Genomic DNA, 20,570 nt, shown 5'->3' with positions numbered 1-20,570 from the left:
AGGGAAGTCTTTATCTGCACAGATTGACCTATCAAAGGAGCTGGCACTGTGAGTCCTGCTGCTAATTCTAGATTGGACTGAGGTCTGGCCCATGACATGATCCCTTGAGTGCATTGTTGTGTTGAAGCCATTTCTATGTGACTGCGCTATACGTTTAGCATTGATCCTGAAACCCGGCTCAATGACGTTCATTCAAAACAGGTCCTCCGAAATGACTTCCCCCTCTACCAGCTCCTCCTGCATCTCCGTCGGCAGTGACCAGACTAGATGGTGGAGGAGTTATGATGTTGGTCTATACATAGTATAGAAAAAAATATTTGATTTTGGTCTCATTTAAAACCTACTTCAGCTTTGTTCCAGATTCTCCCACATGCCTTCTGGCAAGCACTAGCTGAGATGTCATCAGTTTTTAACAGTGACTTACTTTTTGCCAGTCTACCATAAAACGGAGCGGTGAATCATCCAGGCAACAGTTGTTGAATGTACATTGTGTCCCATCTCTCAGCCGTGACACCATGTAGTGTTGGTGGGCTCCATCGTGCTTGTGTCCTTCAGCGTAGAGCTACTCATTCTTATTTTATTATTTTTGGATGGCCTTCTCCAGATCCAGCTATACTGAATTCTGTCCTTTTTTATAATGATTCATTTTCACTTTAGTGTATTACTCAGGGTTATTTAGAGTTTTGCCAGGAAAATATTCATTGTTATATCACTCAAATATGGGTTGCTCACAATTGAATTTATAATCCCCCTTGAAATCTGCCTGTGCTGTTATGTGTCATTTAAACTTGCAGCGACTTGTACGTCAACTACGTAAATACGTCGCTTTGTGTGGAATAAGTCGACATAACTACCCAAACATCAAAAGTGTGGAAATTAAACAGAGACCCTGATGCTTGAGAGACGCTTGTTGTTGTTAATAATTTTATCCTGCAGAGGGCAGTAATACAACCAGTAGCTCAAAACTGCCAAAATTCTCCCAAAAGGAAGAAACTGCTTCCCACCGTAGCTGAACTACTAAGTTTTTGGACTATTACAGTGAATTTAATCAGATTGTTGGTGGTGCTCAGGCCCCGGGAGTCGTTGTGTTCCTAGCTGTGGTTCGAGCTGGCGCTAATTGCGTAAAAGCAAAAGTATTTCTGCACATACCTATAAACTTGGTGGTGGAAGCAGCTTTTAGCATAAAGGTTTTAGGTTCCAACCTGTCGGCCGGCTGGTGTCTTTCTATGAGTTTACATGTTCTCCATGCGTCTTGTCTTAGTGTCCCGCGTTTCCTCTCACATAGACATGTGCGTTAGGTTAATTGATTGATGCTAAATTGGTTGTAGGTGTGCATGTGAGTGTGAACGGCCCCTCTACCCTCTCCAGGATAAAACGGCACCGTTTTCAATTACAATTGGCACAGGTCGTTAAGTGAAAATCTTTTCCTAATTACACAGAATGAATTTGAATTTCTGTGACGAATAGTATCATTAGGTAAAAGTTTAAAATGGGTTTTTAAATTATAGATTATGATAAAATATGTTTATTAGGGGAAGTTTTGTTTATTTTTTTATGAATTAATCAAAGGATTCATTGAGTACTTAGAAAATGCTCTACAGATTAATAGGAAAAAGTAATGCAGCCCTAATCTACACATTTTTCAGTCAATTATTATGACTTTCATGACAATAATATCACCAAATCGCATACAGAGCTAATTCAAACTTAATGTTATGGAACTGCAGCCTTGTTGAGACATCTTGAATTTTTAAAATCTTACAGCAGAGACACTTGTGGGGTTTAATGCTGCCACGTTGGAAAACCGGGGTGTAAAGCAGAGCTTGACTGTGGTCGTGCATTTTAAAACCGCGACTGTGGCAGAAAGTATGAAAGGGAGAGAAGAAAAAAGAGCTGGAGTCGAGGCTCAGTTTCAGAAAACACACAGCATTTCTAATGTTATTCATGACTGGGCCTACAGCTGGGAGTGTAATTATTGTTATTGGGGTAAGCCAATCATGAGCCTGGCGATCTCGCTGCTCTTGGAGTTTTTACACCTTTAGTTACCCCATGGGGGGCATGTGTCAAGTGTGTGCAGTCTGTTTACGTAAAACACACTGCACACAAATATCCACTTCCACCTATTTATCTGTTGTTCTTGATTGTGCTTTGAAAAGCAAGCTCATGATTACGGGTGTGTTTTCATGCTGGAGGAAAAATCCTATCTGTTTGATCTCGCAGGCAAAAATATGGGCAGCACAACAGAATCTCATCTCTTGTGTCAGCTATTCTTCCGCACTGTGATATTCCCATGGGAACCTATTTCTGCTGCGCGAATCACAGACAGATCAGTGCGGGCCGTTTCTTATCTGGACATGAAAGAGGGGAGAAGATGGAAGAGGGAGGTGTAAATGTGGGGGGGGAAAGGAAGAGGAAGAGGAGAAGAATGGCTCCCACGGGAATGATCGTACCTGAAATTCATTGGGCGGCCTCTTGAATCCAGCTCATTATCATTTCATGAGCAGGTATTGTGCTGGATGCATCCTCAGCTCGCCTAGTTTCCCTGCATCTCTCCTACATTGACTGAGTGCATTAGACGGTTATATTGTTTATGTGTGTGCCACAGTCTATGTAACAGCAGGCCCGGGGATTTTATTATTAGTTTGATTGTTTTCTTTTATTTGTCTGCGGTCATCGTGAGCATTGTTGTTGTTTGACGGCATCTCTGGTTCACGTCAGGTCTGCAACTCTGTTATTGCTGCTCCTAATAAAACTGCTGTGCTCCAGTCAGACGCACTGCGCGACCCTACATAGGTTTTCTCAGCTGAATAGGCGTTTGATTTGATCGGCAGACCCCGCAGCCTGAAACCACTCCGCAGAGTGCTGTTATCTCTACTTGCCCCTTTCCACTCAAAAGCCCCGCACTCCCACGCTCGCCCTCGCGCTCGCACACAGGCGTGCCTTATCCACGAGCAGTATGACTTTCACCTCTGACTGATGTGTATTGTCTGTATAAGGAGAGACCCATTACAAATCCTAGGCCCCAATGGAGACATTGTGCAGCCCCGCCATGCTCCCTTGTCCTTCAGTGGCGTCCTGAGATGACAGTAGATAAACAATGGGAACAAACAGTCACTCCCACCAGCATTGATCTGGCTCCCTCGGCCCTCCCTGCTTTCACCAACACCGCCACATTGATTCCACCTACACTCAATTTATAAGAAAGCCCCCCGTGCCCCACCTCCCTTTTTCTAGCGGGACTGACAAAAATGATAAATGACCAACCCCTTCCTCCCTCTGCCTCACGTTGGCAGTTCGAGGCACTACAAGCCTATTTCTACCCTTAGAAATCCAATAGAGCGAGCTTCCCCTTTTTCTCAGAAATGTGTGTGTGTGGGTGTAGGGGGAGTTATTCATCGCTTCAAGTCCTTCTTATAATTTCCACACATAAACATGTCACTGGCATAATTTCAGCTCTGCTGGGCATCCATATGCATGATGTCAGATCATCAAAAAAAGGCGAATGAAGGAAATTATTGTGCATTTCAAATGTATTTCACACACACCATAGGATCACCTCTTCTGTGGCTGCTGCCTAATGGTCTGCAGTGTCACTCAAAGCGGAAGTCATATGCGCAGTCTCTAAAGTGAGGTCAATTATTTCCTTCTTCGCCTTAACCAGTCGGGTTCTCTCGTTATGTGATCGCGACGCGGCTGATCGGGTGAGACTGTAGTTAATTCTTTGATCAGTTGTCTGACAATGATTTGACTTTCCGTCCCTAATGCAGCTTTTCATGTTTCCGTTGGTTTTAATTATTGTACAGATCCCGTGTCCAGATGCCTCTAAATGGGGCACAGAGGGTCTATAAATAGATATGCTGCTGGTAGTTACCAGCAGGGGAGGTTTGTGTGTGGTTTCCATGTGTAGCGTGGAGGTGATCGAGGCTACCGACGAAGGTGCTGGTTCCACTCTCACCACTCTAGCCCTCGGCCCAGGGGAGTAATACCTTTGAGGAAAGTCTCCATTTCACGTCTGAGTTAGACCGGTCCCTAATGACCCTTCCCCACTCTGTCTCCACCAAGCCACGGCTTCCCATGGCTCCCACAGCTCATCCACACTGTGAGGTAATCCATTTTACACTTCCTGATGCTCTCGGATGCCTCTGTCCCTACAGCTCTTGCTTGAGATCTAAAGAAGACAGGAGGTTTGGGAGCTTATCTGAGATGAAGATGACTCAGAAGTGCCACGTGTGTTTTAGTCTCTGCTCTCCTTGTTGTTATTCATCATTCGTCTTGGTAGTCCCCGCCTAATATGAATGTGTAATCACGCCATTATGCCCGTGCCTGCTTAGGTTATCTTCCTGGAGGGTGATATCTGTGTTGATGGGATTTGACATGATATCTCTAATGCTAGCTAAAGGGAGGGTTCTTGCCCTGTGCTATGCTGGAATTAGAGTACAGCATTGGTACAAAGTCCCCCCCAGTTGCTGCCTTCCCATTCTGTTCATAATTGCTTGTTGAAAAGGCCGCGCTCCCTTGTCTGTATTTGAAGATAATTCTCTCCCTCTTTGTCCCATTACTGTGTCAAAAAAATAACATTGCAATCATTTCAATTATGGCGGTGCTGGGATCGAGGTCTTCAAGTAGGGCCTTGAGATGAAATTGGAGGGGCATGGGCGAACTGAGGAAAGGCATTTTTCTTCTGTGAAATTGCCTCAGTCTTGGGGACAGTAAATTGAGGTGCTGAAAAATGATGTGATAATTCAGCCACATGGTTCGGTCGGGGAAATTGTCAGAAAGTCACTTTCCGGAGAATTAGAAGGCAAAATTCCGTTTCCCTCCCGAGTCCTCTGTCCTTCACGCAAGGGGCATGAAATGAATTGATGAGACAGAGGGAGAGGGAAGTGTCGGTGTAAATGTTTGCAGCTAAAATGAAGCTGCCTGCTTGTGCATTCAGATTGGCTGAAGGGTGGGAGGCAGAAGCCGGAGTGAGGATGCCGCGCCTCGTTCCGTGCTATTTCACGGCCTAAGCCTATAATCGCAGCAGCCACAATGAATGCATAAAACGAAATTCAAATTTCAGATTGATTGATTCTATATTGATGAATGCCAAGGCCGGCTTAAGGAGGGGGGGAAGAAAACCTGCGACTGTGGCTTTTAAATGGAACCTCTTAAGGAAGGCGAGCCCATGCTTCTCTCATGTGCTTGTTTGTTGCTTTAGATGTGCTTCAAAAGAAATGTGAAAATTCTTGCTTTTTGAAGTTTAATCTCTCCCAAGAAAGGGTAGGAGGCTGAATGCAAATGCAAAAATTTGCTTTAGCTTTGCTTCCTTCTGCTTGTGGTGGGGCGTTCCAACTCATTGTAGCCGTCGCCACCTCTAAAAGGGTGGGTTTGGAGCTTGATTTAAGGAAAGTCTTTGAAATTAGAAACGTCCATCATCCTAAAACAAAACTAAGTAAAGTAAAATAATAAACTGTGTTGTGTCTCGTTTCTTAATCCTTTCAAGGCATCTCACACAGTAACATAGCTAGCATAAGCACATTTGGTGCTGTTTGCAGTGTCGAGATTAACAGGATTACAGATCTGGGATTACGTTGGCGTCATTCTTACCCATTTAACCTTGACCCACGGCCCTCTAAAACATTTCATACGGTCAGGCTGAACTTGTTTTTGTGCTCGAGAGACCCGAGTGTTTGGACAAAAGCTCAGCGACATTGTCCGTGAATAAATACAAACAAGCCGATCTGCTAATGAGTCTCCCTGGTCCGTCCCCGCCGCCGCCGCCGCCGGGCCGCTTTGCTAGGTCCACATCAATACAAAGACAAAGACAGCAAAGTGACAACAACAGTAGCCTTTTGATGAATGTCCTATGTAATACTGCCCTCACTCTATTTCCTTCGGCGCCGTTTCCATGCCTCTGAACACATCGTATCTTCAGCGTTTCCATGGAGAACGTGCGGTTGCCAGGGCCTGTGGCGATTTGAACACAGAGGGTCATCGTTTATTTCTGTCTGTCAGCAGCAAAGGGGACAGATTGGAGAGTGGAGCAGCAGGGGGAGACGGGGGCACTGCTGGGTCCTGAGGGGCTGCTAGGGTCCAGCTCTCCTTTTAAAAGTTTATTTGTCCAAGGGATCACCTACGGGTAGCCTGACTCTGGTTGATGGTGTTAATGTACTGACTCTCCACACAAATCCCTAGGACACTTAGTCTTATTCACACTTTAAAAGAAGTGCAACAGCAGTGTCAGGGAGGGAGGGGAGGGAGGGGAGAGGCGGGGGGGCCAGGACGTGTGAGGCTGCATATGGCCAACCCTAGCGTTGTTTATCCAGAGGGTTGTTACAGCTGACGACCAGCCTCAATCCCCCTGCTCCTCTTCATCTCTCATTAATCTAGCAGTGTGGTTCTGGCCTGCTTCCCATGCTGCAGAGCGAGCGGGTCTGAGTGACCACCCACCCAGTGGAAAAGCATTAGCCTGTCCTCCCGGCCATCACCTGCTATTGTTTAGGCCTCCACTTCAATCGGCCACCATCTTTCAGCTGCTTTGAAATAATCAAAGGGAAAGTGTTGTAATTGAGGATTTTAGAGCTTTGAGATTGATGGTCGACCTTTTGGAAACATTTCTGGATCACTCAAGATTTCAGTCGTTGATCAGCTCGTCCCTGTACTTTGCTTTTGCGTCCATTTCCACTCAATCCTTTTCATTTTGCTGCTCTTTTTCCACTTATTGGCCTGTCTGCCACCTCTATTTAGGGAGACTTTTGGGCCACATGTGCAATTACGGAGCTCTTGCTCGGCGTGAGCTCTTTCCATCACTGAGAATGAAAAGGTTGGCTATCAGATACGCATTACTCTCCATCTGCCTCTCCTTTATGCATGAGTTGAGACACTGACTCTCTTTGGCAGACCAAAACCCTGGTGTCTACGAACCTCTTGGCTGTTCTTCACCTTACCAATATGTCTGCTGGCTATACCGCTCATCTGCTTCTGCAAAAAAACATGAAATATTCATGTTCTCTTTTCTTCCTCCTCTGCATTTTTGCATTTATTATATCGGAGAAAGGAGAACAGACACTCACAGCTATGTCCTGACTCCTTCTAAGGTATACGTAGCGCATAAAATAGAAGACCCATTAGGTGAGATGGGCATGAAGACCTTTCAGATCCATTAGCCATATTCTGTTCAGTCAAGTGCTATATCCTCATCTCTATCCTACTCTGATGTATTGTACTCTCTGTTTAGCAGCTCTGATCTAACTGGTTCGCAGTCTTTACTTGTATCTCTCACTCTGCCTCACCCTTCTGTCCTTCCGTCCTCATCTATAGCTCTCAGTATCGCGATCTGAAGGTCAGCATTAGGAGGCGGTCGTCGCTGCTGTGAATTGGACTGGAAGTGATGTTTTCGGCTCCTCTGCTCTGTTTCTGTTGTGCCGCCATTAAATCTGCTCCCGAGCCATATCAGCGGGGTCATTAGAGTCACAGCAGAGCTTGTTGTCTTCCTGCAGACGTCGGCCAAAGATAGCACGTCTTCAGTCTGATTAGTCATTAGCAGAGAATGGCTTTACGTGGCATCTTTCCTGGAGACCAGGACGGGGCAATGTTGGTAAAATCAGTGGTTTCCGCTTGTCCAGACTGAGGATTCATTTGTTGCTTTTCTGTTTCGTGCCATTGTGAAATAAACAGCCCTCATCACTAGTTTCATGAAAGTCTGATGGCTAAATCACAACATTAATGTTATACCTACTATGTACAATTAAATAATGTTAAAAAAGATGAATCCTGTCGCAGCCCCAATTGCTGCATATCTACTGACATATAGCAAGCAAATATGCAGTCTACTGCACAAATCTGAACAACAATAATACTTTTTTTAACATTCAATTTCTCTGAGTTAATACTTGAAGCGGCTGCATAAGCCTTTTGCTCACGATTCTTGATAAAAACCACCCGTTAGGGCTTGGTGTCATGTTAAAAGTTGTCATCCTGGTCTCGTCTTCTGCTTCACCGTTTCCAGCAGGAGTCACTTCCTGTGGCTAATCATACTTTGATATGCCGTGGCACGAACCCTGGCTCCTTCAGAGACGAACAAACAAAGCGCCCGGGGGATCTTCAAGCGACCAGCGCCGTTGGTTTTTGTCTGCTCCGCCGTGATACATTCTCCGAACGCCCACCGTTCTTTCACGGCCTCTCTTTACATTAGACTCTGCATCCCTGTGAAGAGGGAAGTTGGACGCGATTCAGAGAGAAAAGGAGTGTGATTTCTTCCACTGCACTCGCAGGGAGATTTAAGGCATCCTGTTAAGCTTAGCTGGAAGGGTAGAGGGGGCAGAGACACTTGCCAGAATGCTGACCTTGATTACATTAAAGGGACACTCTCCATGTAGCGCTGTGTGTTCGTAAATGATAACTGCAACGGTGAAAGGATTATCTTTACTCTGTTCTGTAGAAATAATGCAAGGATTATTGTAAGTTTATCTCCCATCGGGTCGTAAGAAAATCTGAATTCAGTGCGCCGAGCGTAGAGTGGCCACTCAAGGTTTAATTAAGGCTTGGTTTATAGTGTTACTAATAAACCCCTTGATGGCATTATTACATCTATTTTATGTCCATTTTGTGTCAGAGTCTTGATGGGTTTGGCGGTCACTGTTTAATGTCTTTTGGTTGAGAAGAATGTGACTCTAATGCAGTGTCTAGGGTTTTATAAAGGGATGTGTGCGTGCACGCGCTCTGAGATAACGCTCCCGCTTAATGGTCGGAGCATTTCCATGCAAAGGTAATGATGCTCCGTCTCATTTCTCCACCAGGGCTCTAAATGGAGAAGCAGTGTTTTTGTAAGTGACTGGCTCACACCATTCTCATGCTGCGTCCGGTGCAGGCGCACTCAGCTCGATGGAGATTGACTAAAGTGCAGATGTACGCCGATCAGGCATAACATTATGATCACCTTCCTAATATTGCGTAGGTCTCCCTTGTGCCTCCAGAACAGTTGTGACTCATCAGAGAATGGACATGGTCCTTTTGAGGGTGTCCTGTGGTGTCTGGCAACAGGGTGTTGTTAGTGGGGGGCCTTTGGGTCCTATCGGTTTAGGGCCTCTGTGGATCAGGCTTGTTCCAGTGCATCCCACAGGTACTTGATCAGTTTGGGATATAGTTAATTTGGAGGATAAGTCAACACCTTGTGCTGTTTTTCAGGTTTTTTGAAAAGGTTTCCCAGCAGAACGTTGGATTGTCACAAGATGCTCAATGTTATTCACTTCTCCTCTCAGTGGTTTTAATGTTGTGGCTGATTGGTGTATAATATTAGGTCTGCAGAGCGTATGGAAATATATACTGACTTGTGGTGAGGGTTTTATTTTTTTCCAAGACTAAAGGATCCTATTGTTGCCAGGCCTGTCTGTCACTGTCATCCACTCCTCTGCTCTTGGATTGCATCCCTTTCCATCAGCTTGTTTTTATTTCCCTTCTCTCCATTTTGGGCTGGATGCTGTGAGGATTTGAGGGAAATAGAAGACAAGTGTCCCCGCGGGTGATGGCTTCACTTGTATGCAGTCGCGCAGTTCTGCTGGACTGAATTGGGAAAAGGCTTGCCCTGAAGCTTTGTTGTCGCTAAAATCCATCTTATTGATTGTGCGGAGGCTGTGTGAGCGGGTGATTTTTGTCTGTGTGTGTGTGTGTGAGTATATGTTTGCATGCTCAGGGGTTAGGTGTGTGTGTATATGTGTGTGTGTGTGTGTAGGGGGGAATTGGCAGCTCTTACTTTGTGTAGGTGAATGCAAGGACTACTTTGGAGTGAACTTTTGGAGAGTTGGCGCTGGCAGTGTACACACATCTCCCACACACCACCAAACCCACACAACAAAAGAACGTGATATGCTGTTTGTTCTATAGGAGTTGATGGCGTTGGATTTTTACGTTATTTTCTTTTGCTGTTTCTTCTAGGTCAGGAGATTTGATCGCTAGGGAATGGGACTCTTGAGATGACCTGTGTGGCCTTGCTTTCCTCAAGAGATTATTCTCCCATCACGACAGTGGAGCAAAGTCTAGCCCGGACATGGTTGACAGGCTCGCATGATGGACAGGTGATGGAGTCTTCCATCATCTTTCTCCACCAGTGACTCGGCCTGCCAGCCCTCCCCCCAGAGGCATAAGTGTGCACCAGCGGTCCAAGGCCCCCCATTTCTTTGCCATGGTGACATAAGCAGTGCTGCAATATGAGGGAGAGCCAACGTGAGACCGTCTCATTTCTTTCTCCAGTAGCTGCTGCAGCTGCTAGCTTGATGCCATTTGTTTTTAGCGACACAACAAGACTGACTTCTTTGTGAATAATCCTTGCTCACCGGTCACCAAGAGAGACTGTCGCCAAGGCGACGTTGCTGGGCCAGTGGGGCGGAGCGGTGTGGTGTGAGACGATGCTGGGATGCGTGACACGCGTCCGTCGGCTGGTCCGTCTCCTCCCCCTGCAGACCTCCCTGCTCCTCCTCTTCCTCTTCTGCACGGTCAGCGTCTTCATCTCCGCCTACTTCCTCTATGGCGTCAAGCGGGAGCTGGAGCCGTCGGGAGGGGGCGTGTCCGGAGCCGAGGGAGCATCTGCTGACTCCGACGACCCGAGGGTCACGCCGTCCCGACTGCTCCCCGTGCGGAGCGTCTCAGGGGGCCCCGGGGCGGATCCCGGAGGGGCCAGGACGGATCCCGTGGTTCTGGTATTTGTGGAAAGCCAGTATTCTCAACTGGGACAGGAGATCGTGGCCATCTTGGAGTCTGGCCGGTTCAGGTACCGGACTGAGATCTCTCCTGGTAAAGGGGACATGCCCACACTGACGGACAAAGAGAGAGGGCGTTTCACACTGGTGATTTATGAGAACATCCTCAAGTATGTTAACTTGGACGCCTGGAACCGAGAGCTGCTGGATAAATACTGTGTGGAATATGGAGTAGGCATCATTGGCTTCTTCAAGGTTAGGACAACACTACACTCCCTCTGCCTCCCTCCCCCTCTCACTCACACCTTCTGCCCTGTCCATCTGGCTCCACCGTCTCTAAGGAGATGGGATTCACAGAGTTGGAAAGTCGGGCCTGGTTCAATATCACTCACTGCAATGTCTTATGTTATGCTTCTCCTATGTCCTCTCTCTCTCTCTCTCTCTCTCTCTTTCTGTTTTTTTCTTTCTCTGTCTCTCTCTCTTCTCTGTCCTTATTTCCCTTGCTTTGTTTTAGCCTCTCTAGCTATTCAGTCACCTCCCTCTTTCTCACTTTATACGTCTCATACACCCTCTCTCTCCTCCCTTGCTCTCTCTCTCTCTCCCACTAATCCCTAGATGCTTCTGTTAGCCCAAGGCCAGTTTTCAGGTCATATGGTTTTAATCACCATCTCTGAACCACGGAAAGAATATAGAAACACGTGGAGACGAGGATGATTCTGGAGAGATGTGGGACAGTGTAGGTGAAGGTTAGCCTGGTGGGATTTACTGTCTATTGGGAGAGAGAGGAGGGAGGAGAAAGCTGCTGCTCTGCACATGTGCACGTTGATAATTAACAAGATTGTTTTAAAGCAATTTAGAAGCATTATTGACATATGAATGTATTTTCAACTGCCTTTAGTTGCCACTTCTTTAATAACCAAATATTTAACTTGACATCTTTGCTGTTTAATGATTTTTTTATAGTTTTATGAGAATCCAGTGCCATCTTTTAGAAGTGCGCTACCTCCACTACATTGGAGTTTCATCTGCTATATATCTGTAATTGGCTTTGACCGTACTTTTCATGCAGCGCTGACCGCCCAAAGCCTCACTAAGTCTCTTTGGATGGCTGCTATTTGGGTTTTATAAGTTCGTTCTTCTGCATTAGAACTCCGTGGCATCTACTTGACTGCAAAACATTATTACCACCGCCTCTGTAGGATCACGTAGTCTGTTCTTTGTCTGTACAACATAAAGAACATGGAATCTTTCTTTTATTCTGGTCGTTTTATATCGACCCTGAAGTGTGCATTCAAAGGAAAAGAAGGATTTTCAATATGATCAAACAAATGATAATAATAATTACTAGGGATGCACCGAATATTCGGCCACCGGAAATTCTTGGCCGAAAAGACTTTTATCACCGAAACAACACGGCCGAAACAGGATGTTGTGATGAAGCAAGCAACAACCACAGTCAGCATGGGCATGTCTGCCGTGTGGACGTATTTCAATATATAAAGTATTATATAAATATTATATAAAGACCCACTGATAGCGATTTGCAAAATGTGTAATGCAAATCGCAAATTTATTCTCGGGGTCTCCATTTTCGGTTTCAGTCAAGAATTTTCATTTTCGGTGCATCCCTAATAATTACTGGTTTCATTTTTGCAACGATTGCAATGTCTGCACCCACAGCAGTGGGGTTTATGGGACTTCAAACAATGAGGAAACAATGGCAACATTAACAAAAGACGATGGTTAAAGCATACCCGCTCGTGTGTTTTATTGTTTTTTTTTTTAAATGTCAAACAATGTTAGCAGAACCCAGTCTCTTTCCTTCGCACATCAGAATGGATAAACATCAGCAGCCGTCATGTGGACACATCCCTGCACACACACCCACACTGGTGAAATTCAAGCAAGAGCTGAGTGCAAGTAAAAGTCAGAGAGGATCTAAGAACGACAAGTTTGGGAAGGAAAAATTTCACTGAGTGACCACTGAACCCTTAGTCTTGAAGTCGTGGAGGACATAGCAGGAGGTTATTCATTTTGACTGCAGTCACAGAGCATAGCAGATTGAACATAGCAGGTAGAAGCTGCCTCATGCCTTCACGTTTGAGTAGGCCCGACATTCCTTATTTCACACATGACTGCAGAAATTGGGGAATTATATCCAATGCATTTCTTGTGCTCATCACTCTGGTGTATGATGAATCTGTGTGATTTCTCTTTTGTCCCTCTGTGTCGATCAGGCCAATGAGAACAGTCTGCTCAGCGCACAGCTGAAAGGCTTCCCCCTCTTCCTTCACTCTAACCTGGGTCTGAAGGACTGCACAGTCAACCCCAAGTCCCCGCTTCTCTTCATCACTCGATCCGGGCAGCCCCTGCCAGGTCCCCTCCCTGGGGACGACTGGACCGTTTTCCAGTCCAACCACTCTACATACGAACCCGTGCTGCTGGCCAAGACCCAATCAGCTGAGAGCGTTGCGTCGATGGGGCAGAATGCTGCTCTGCTCCCGTCCGTGGTGCAGGACCTGGGGCTTCACGACGGCATCCAGAGGGTCCTGTTCGGCAACAACTTAGCCTTCTGGCTGCACAAGCTGGTGTTTGTGGACGCTGTGGCCTTTCTGACGGGGAAGCGGCTCTCGTTGTCCCTGGAGCGCTACATCCTTGTGGATATAGATGACATCTTCGTGGGCAAAGAGGGCACCCGCATGAAGGTGCCCGATGTAAAGGTGAGTTTATGCATTTGTTTCAGAGTGGGGGAAAGCAACTTATCTGTTCATCAGTCAATGTTTTCAACTGCCCTTTGCTAAAATATAAAAACTGCCTCACACATAGCATGTGCTATCCTCTGCCAGTCACGCAAGAACCTCTTCTTCGCGCTCCTCTTCTCCTTTTGAATGCATTCGTCCCAGTAGGCTGCTCAAAGCTGACAGGCCCCAATGCTCGCACTGTCACAGAAGCTCCACAGCGATGAATATTTCAGGGGCCCAGAGACATACAAAGAATGTTGAAAAGCTGCTGCTTGCGTCCCCTCAGAGCAGAACAGGCTCCGCTCACATGTGGAGGCGGACGGTATGCGGAAAAACTCATGGAAGAAGCATCAAGGCCTCCTCACTGGCAGCGCAACGGCTTTTAGGAACGAACCGTAGCCGACAAGATGGAGAAATCTGAGGGAGAGACGGGGGTGGGGGTGGAGGGGGGTGCAGGGAGTCTCATCCAGCATGGAGATCAAATGAAACAAACACCCGAATCAGAGAAGAGCAAAATATCAAACAGAATGAAGGAGAAGAGTTAGGCTACTGGGAGTGGATGTTGGATGTTTACCGAAAGAAACTTGCAGGATGAAATATGTATGTGGGCACGCGACCGCCCGGGCGTTCACGCTTCCTTATTAATGCACTCCTGCAACCGTTTGCATCGTGTATTGACTCATTCTGCTTTCCTCCCACCGTTGCAGGCCCTGCTGGAGACACAGAGGGAGCTGCGCACCCATGTGCCCAACTTCACCTTCAATCTGGGCTTCTCAGGGAAATTCTTTCACGCTGGTAAGGTGCAGCCGGTGAAGAGAAGCTTCGGTTGTTTTAACTTCCTGCAGAGATAAGAGCATATGCTAAACTGAACGACGTGACACTTCTGAGTTTGTAAAGTTTCATATCCTTTTTGGTTCTCTGTCATGCTCCTTTGTTTTTTTTGTCACTCATTTCTCACATGCTTCACTCTAATATTTGAACTTTTGCCTCGCTGACTTTCATTTCCTCTCTTTGTCATCACTGGCACAATTTCACCTTTGCCTCTTCTTTGGCTCCGTTTATATCTCTTCAATTTCCTGATAAACACTTTTTTTCCCCTGTTAAACTCCTTCGTCTCCCTCCTTTTCCCTCTTCCCTTCCCGTCTGATTGTCCGTCCTCTCCGTTTTGTCCAGGATCGGATGAGGAGGACCTGGGAGATGACCTGCTGCTTTCCTACGTGAAGGATTTCTGGTGGTTTCCTCACATGTGGAGCCACATGCAGCCACATCTATTCCACAACCAGTCTGTGCTGGCTGAGCAGATGTTGCTCAACAAGAAATTTGCCATGGTGAGTCATGGGGGGTCAAAGGTCACATCACAGCTTTAGTTGAGCGCTGTGATCGGCGCTAGCCCCGCTCACCCCATCACTCCGGTTTAAATGAGCAATCTCAGGCAAGATGTAATTATAAAAGATGTTGTAATGTGTACGATTTCCTTCCTGGTTGATTTAGGAATTCCTGTGGTTACCGTGGTAACAGCAAGTGTGGTTTAATACTACAGAAAACACAACTTGAGCTCCGTAATGCAACAGAGCAGCTGGTGTATCTCTTTACAGCCCAGATAAACAAACTTGCATAATTTAAATTAAGAAGTCGGAAACAATTTCAGCCTCAGTCAGATGTCGTGCTCCTGACAACCCAAGTAGTTTCCTATCCCCAAGAGGAAGCGGTGAAATGGGGTTACTTTCCTGCCAACCTTTAGTTAAAGGTTGTTGACCATATGTCCACCTAACGGTTCACTGTGGCTGCTCCGTCCTGGCCCGTTCGAACTCTTGCTGCCGAATGTAATCAGCTCACTGGAGTTTACAGGACCCCTCCCATATTCTATTTCCTGAGTTTGAGTGGTTCCCCTCAGGACGCAAACTTTGCTGTGCAGGCTGCAGGACACAAAGAAGGAGGGTGACCTTCGTGGGAAGATGACCCACTTAGAGGCACGGATGCGTCAATACAAACTTAGAAATGATTAGCCTTTAAAACCGCACAAATGCACGTTATAATTGAAACACTTCATAAATCATTTGGGAATGTTGTACTGTACGTGCTGGTTGTGTCCTTTTTGCGTCTATTGATTGTGATTGTGTCTATTTTTAGCTGCTTTATGCCCTTTTAAATTGCCCCTTTGGCACAAATAAAGTGAACTGATTGGATTAGATAAATTGAATACTTCCTTGAAAAACAAGTTATTATTCCCTAACAAAGAATAACAAAAAATAATGTTCTGTACACGCATTTTGGATTATTTCCATCTGCTCTAATTGTGTTAACTTGCACGCTAGGTTTTCTCTAGCCCCGTTTCTTTTGAAAACCTTGAAAGTAATGCAGCAAAAAATGTTGAGTTTAACATGAACATTAACTGAGTGGGGATCTGGCGCACTACCAAGACTACAAGGGATAAAAAGGTTTTATCAAAAATCGTTTTCCTGTCGATGCTTCCTGATTTCAGGATTCTTATTTTGACGCCTCTGCCTGTCTTCTAACTCGTGTATTTTCCTCCTCCAGGAGCATGGCATCCCTACTAACATGGGCTACGCGGTGGCTCCTCACCACTCCGGCGTCTACCCTGTCCACATGCAACTGTATGACGCCTGGAAGAAGGTGTGGGGCATCAAGGTGACCAGCACAGAGGAATACCCACATCTGAAGCCGGCTCGCTTCCGGCGAGGTTTCATCCACAGCGGCATTAGCGTAAGGCCTCTCTTCACACACTCAGGCATTCACAGAGCCTCATTATCGTTTTACCTCTGGCCTGTTGCTTTCTCAACACTTGGTTTCTCATCATCTATTACCTTTTCAGCCAGTAATCCCTTTCACGGCTCCCCTCCATCATCTACATATTCTGTCCTTCATGCAATAATTATATCTCCATCTCTACCTCCTCCAGTTCCTTTGTGTTTATTCCTGCCTCATGGCCGGCAGTTTTTCTACATCCTGCCTTTGTCCTTCAATCCTTCATTCCTCTCCTCTGCTTTTCTTAAGTCTTGTCCCTAAAGACGATGAGCAGAGTTTTATTTTCATTTATCATATTTTCACCAAGGCAACAGAAGTCCCGGAAAAAGGCAGTCATCTCATTAGTCCTGTTGGGCTGTGGTGTTCCATCTGTGGAGTGGGAGATGATAATGTAGTCAAGAGAACCAGTCTTGCATGAGACACCTGTCTGGGTAGTGCTGCCTAGCAGGCCTCGGCACCATAACGAAGACTGACATGTCTGGCAACGGCATAGCAAGTGTCTGCTCACAACCGATCACTGAAATGTCAACATGCTGGGAAAAAAACAATAAAAAAAATAAAAAAAAACTGGCCTTTATTCGACGTCGCGGCCCGGTCCTGAATAATACAGTTATGAGAGCAAAATTATTGTTGAATAGATTACATTCAAGAGGTGCAAAAGAAAGAAAACATCTTATCCATTTCTTTCCCAGGTTGACCTTCAGCGCTGATAAGAAACAGTGCAGCCTCAGTCCAGTCCTTTTGTAGTGCTGGTATTTCGGGCGGCCTGTGTGGTCTCAGAGCTCTGTTCCCGTCCTTGAGATAGCGCCGTCTGAATGGACAGTCTCCACTGCTTGCTTACTGATGATTGATATTCAGTTCCCTAGACTCTCCAAACTGTAAATGCATTTCCATGAATTTCCATATAGACTCAGAGTGAATAAGAGGTTTGCTTTGGCTAGATGAGCTGCATAATATGAATGTTATTGAAAGCAAACAATGTGTGGGGTAACTGCCTTGAGTACTGACGGCTCGGCTCCGCTCTGCTCTCAGCGGAGCTCTGATACTGTGTGTGTTTATTCGTGCGGATGCATTTCTTTGTGATCTTTTTTGTTATGTGAGAGTGTATTTTTCTTCCCCTTTCAGTTTGGTGACTTTGTGTCTGTTCGTATCACAGGTGTTGCCCAGGCAGACGTGCGGTCTTTTCACACACACCATCTTCTATAAAGACTACCCAGGCAGTCCGAATGAACTGGACAAGCTCATCAATGGAGGAGAACTGTTTCTCACTGTTCTGCTGAACCCTGTGAGTCAATTGCACATCCACACAGCGCGGCATTTGTCTTGCACACTTGGAAACCCATTTAACGGCTGGTGCAAATTGAAATTTAAACAAGGGAGAGGACAATGACTTGTCAGTGAGTCATGCAGTGATGTCTGCATCGAGCGTTTCTCTTTTTCCCCCACTACTGTGAGAGGCTTCTTTTATCGGAGCCAAAACACGATGTTGAAAATTGCTTGCATTTGTCAAGATGTTTTGTTTGAAATGGTATTCAAAAGATCGTTTAAAAGTCTTCAGATGATATTGTTAGAAACGTCTTCAAAGGAAGATATGTTCAATCTGTGGAATATGAATTGTTTAAAAAAATGTCATCGTTGTTTGGGCTTTCCTCCATTTCTCTACATCTTCAAGACGGTTAATTTAATCCTAAATGGAAAGTACTCGTCCATTCAGCAGGACTTAATGAAGTCCCGTTATATAAAAATTGATATTTTTGTTTGTGACTGGGTATCCCTACAGTTTTGAAGAGCAATTCATTTTTCTTACCTCCGTTATGAGTCAGTTGACAATTTTACAAACACAGCTACACATCAGTAAAGTGCAGCAACACAAGATGTAGCAGGTCAGGTAATGCTTACTAGTTCAACAGCCTTCTGTCTTACAGACTTTTACTCAGTGAAGCTCTCATCAGCGACTAAAATGCCAGTCACAGTTTGAATTTTGCTCGGCCTGCCTTTTGGTCATTCTCTTTTAGCTTCTTCTTTAAGTCTAGGCATGCGCCACAATGTCTGAATCGAGAATACAGAGTTACCTTCTTCTTACAGCTGTCTGAAGACCCATAGTTAGTGATGTGTGAAGTGGCGCACCCTTCTCATGGGTGGTAGTAACCAAACCGTGCCAGAACAGGTGTTCAGAGCGCTGATGAAAGAGACGTCATTCTCTCTGTAACAAGGCGGCATAGTTATTTTTGAAGCCGTTGTTTCAAGGTTAAAATAACAGATGCTATTGTTTCTTTAGCGCGGACACTGCCTCAATGCTGATGAGACAATTAAAATTCATTATGCTCAGTAGTGTTACCAGTGGCAGAGAGAAAATGAGGCTAGAAACGGGGAGATTAGTTCCCTTATTGAATCATTGATTTTATTTTATTGTGTAAACTACTACTGAATATTTTATAAAGTCACAAAACTTGAGATATACTTTGATAAATGGCAGCAGCATATACTTCTCACTTTACAAGTAGTAATTATCTTCATCTTATTCTCTATTATCAGCTAATTGTTTTTATCTCCAGTCAAACTCACATTATTTCATGTGTTTTTAATGGTGCACTATGTAAACAGGTCTTAGCACCTGTTCCCAGTTTAGGCCATGTTGAGTTTACCTCCACCCCCTTTTGTAAACCGCGCTCTGCTTGTTCATTGCATGCACAGATCAGCATCTTCATGACCCATCTGTCCAACTACGGGAACGACCGCCTCGGCCTGTACACCTTCAAAAGCCTCATGATGTTCGTCAAGACGTGGACCAACCTCAAGATGCAGACCCTGCCTCCTATTCAGCTGGCTCAGAAGTACTTCAGCCTGTTCCCCTCAGAGAGAGATCCCCTCTGGCAGGTGAGAAGACGAAGATGTTGCACAGTACAAGATTCGCGCGTGTTCACGCCGTCATCCTCGGCCGTACAGCAGATTGCTTTGTGATTTGAGTAACCCCAGTTAACCTGCTTTTATCTTGTACTTTTTAAAGGTACATATTGGGTAAGACTCCCGCCTAAAACGAGCTGTTTTTGTGTGTTTTTGTGGGGCTATAGGATCCTTGCGAGGACAAAAGGCACAAGGACATCTGGTCCAAAGAGAAAACATGTGACCGCTTCCCCAAACTGCTCGTCATCGGGCCTCAGAAGACAGGTGAGACGCGGTACTTCAGCACCCTCTACAGGACACACGGGGAATTGATGAAATAGAAATGTGCCATTCAGTTCAAAGCTGAAGTTATTTCTTTGAAAAGTTGGGACATATGTTGCTCCTGTTACTTGCATTTTACTTTGTACATCTTCTTCTCTGTTTTCTGTAAGGCTCCTAGCGACAATTTTGATTATTACTGATGATGTTAATAAAATTAAACTGAATGTCATAAATTCCCCTAAAACCTGTTTTTCTTTATCTACTTCTCTATGTCGCTGGCCACCTCTTCCTCCTTTTAGGAACGACTGCCCTTTACCTGTTTCTCGGCATGCACCCTGACCTGACCAGTAACTACCCCAGCAAGGAGACCTTTGAGGAGATCCAGTTCTTCAATGGACACAACTATCACAGAGGCATTGATTGGTAGGAAAACGTACCTTGTGTTTTCTGCCAAGATCTTTGCCCTCAGACAATAATTGAGAACACAGGAGTCTATAGTTAGAGACGTAATAAACAAATGTCGAGTACTTTTCCGCACTGTTTTTCCAAAGCTAAATGCAAATGATGCTAGGACTTCACAACAACACCTCTCTTTAGAAGTGACACTCTTAAGAGCCAGACCAGCAACACGGTCAACACCTATTTAAATATATATATAAATAGGTGTTGTTTTGACTTTTCTGTACGTTTAATTTCATTGATTTCAACTTTGCAAAGCTTCACGCGTCACAGCACGTGAAAACAATCCAACGCAGAATTTACTTGGCAGGCTGGACGTTGCTGAGTGGGCTGCCCAGATATCAACATTGCATAACACTATACAATGTTAGATTTTTTTTTTTTTGGTATGCCTGGTGCCAAGATGTTGTGCATGGTCGCTCACCCACGCAGTGAACACAGAAAGCCTCCTTATCTGCGGAGAGCAAATTGAATCAGCTGTGGCTGCTTGTAACACTTATTTCTGTGTTTGTTGTGTTGTAGGTATATGGAATACTTCCCTCTGCCCTCCAACACCAGTTCAGACTACTACTTTGAGAAGAGTGCCAACTACTTTGACTCTGAGGTGGCTGCTCAGAGGGCTGCGGCTCTCCTGCCCAAAGCTAAGATCATCACCATCCTCATCAATCCAGCGGACAGAGCTTACTCCTGGTACCAGGTCTGTCACGGGCAACCTTAAACATTCCTTATCGGTCTGTTGATGTGTCCACCTTTTAAATTAAGG

The 20,570-nt window shown here is 45.4% G+C and overlaps 1 protein-coding gene across 1 annotated transcript in view; it reads left to right on the top strand.

Moving 5' to 3' along the window:
* Positions 1 to 20,570, top strand: part of LOC311491696 (bifunctional heparan sulfate N-deacetylase/N-sulfotransferase 1-like) — a 45,010-nt gene that overhangs the window by 20,622 nt on the left and 3,818 nt on the right. The window contains exons 2-11 of the mRNA XM_084549697.1: positions 9,916 to 10,931; positions 12,914 to 13,396; positions 14,125 to 14,212; positions 14,591 to 14,745; positions 15,956 to 16,141; positions 17,340 to 17,468; positions 18,878 to 19,060; positions 19,255 to 19,351; positions 19,648 to 19,771; positions 20,330 to 20,504. Of these exons, the coding sequence (XP_084405823.1) occupies positions 10,386 to 10,931; positions 12,914 to 13,396; positions 14,125 to 14,212; positions 14,591 to 14,745; positions 15,956 to 16,141; positions 17,340 to 17,468; positions 18,878 to 19,060; positions 19,255 to 19,351; positions 19,648 to 19,771; positions 20,330 to 20,504 (2,166 nt within the window). The 5' untranslated portion in view covers positions 9,916 to 10,385. The remainder of the gene's footprint in view (positions 1 to 9,915; positions 10,932 to 12,913; positions 13,397 to 14,124; positions 14,213 to 14,590; positions 14,746 to 15,955; positions 16,142 to 17,339; positions 17,469 to 18,877; positions 19,061 to 19,254; positions 19,352 to 19,647; positions 19,772 to 20,329; positions 20,505 to 20,570) is intronic.

The sequence above is a fragment of the Chelon labrosus genome, assembly GCF_963514085.1.
Source record: "Chelon labrosus genome assembly, chromosome: 8".
Lineage (NCBI taxonomy): Eukaryota > Metazoa > Chordata > Actinopteri > Mugiliformes > Mugilidae > Chelon > Chelon labrosus.
The sequence above is the reverse complement of the archived record's forward strand: the minus strand, read 5'-3'. Positions and strand labels throughout refer to the sequence as shown.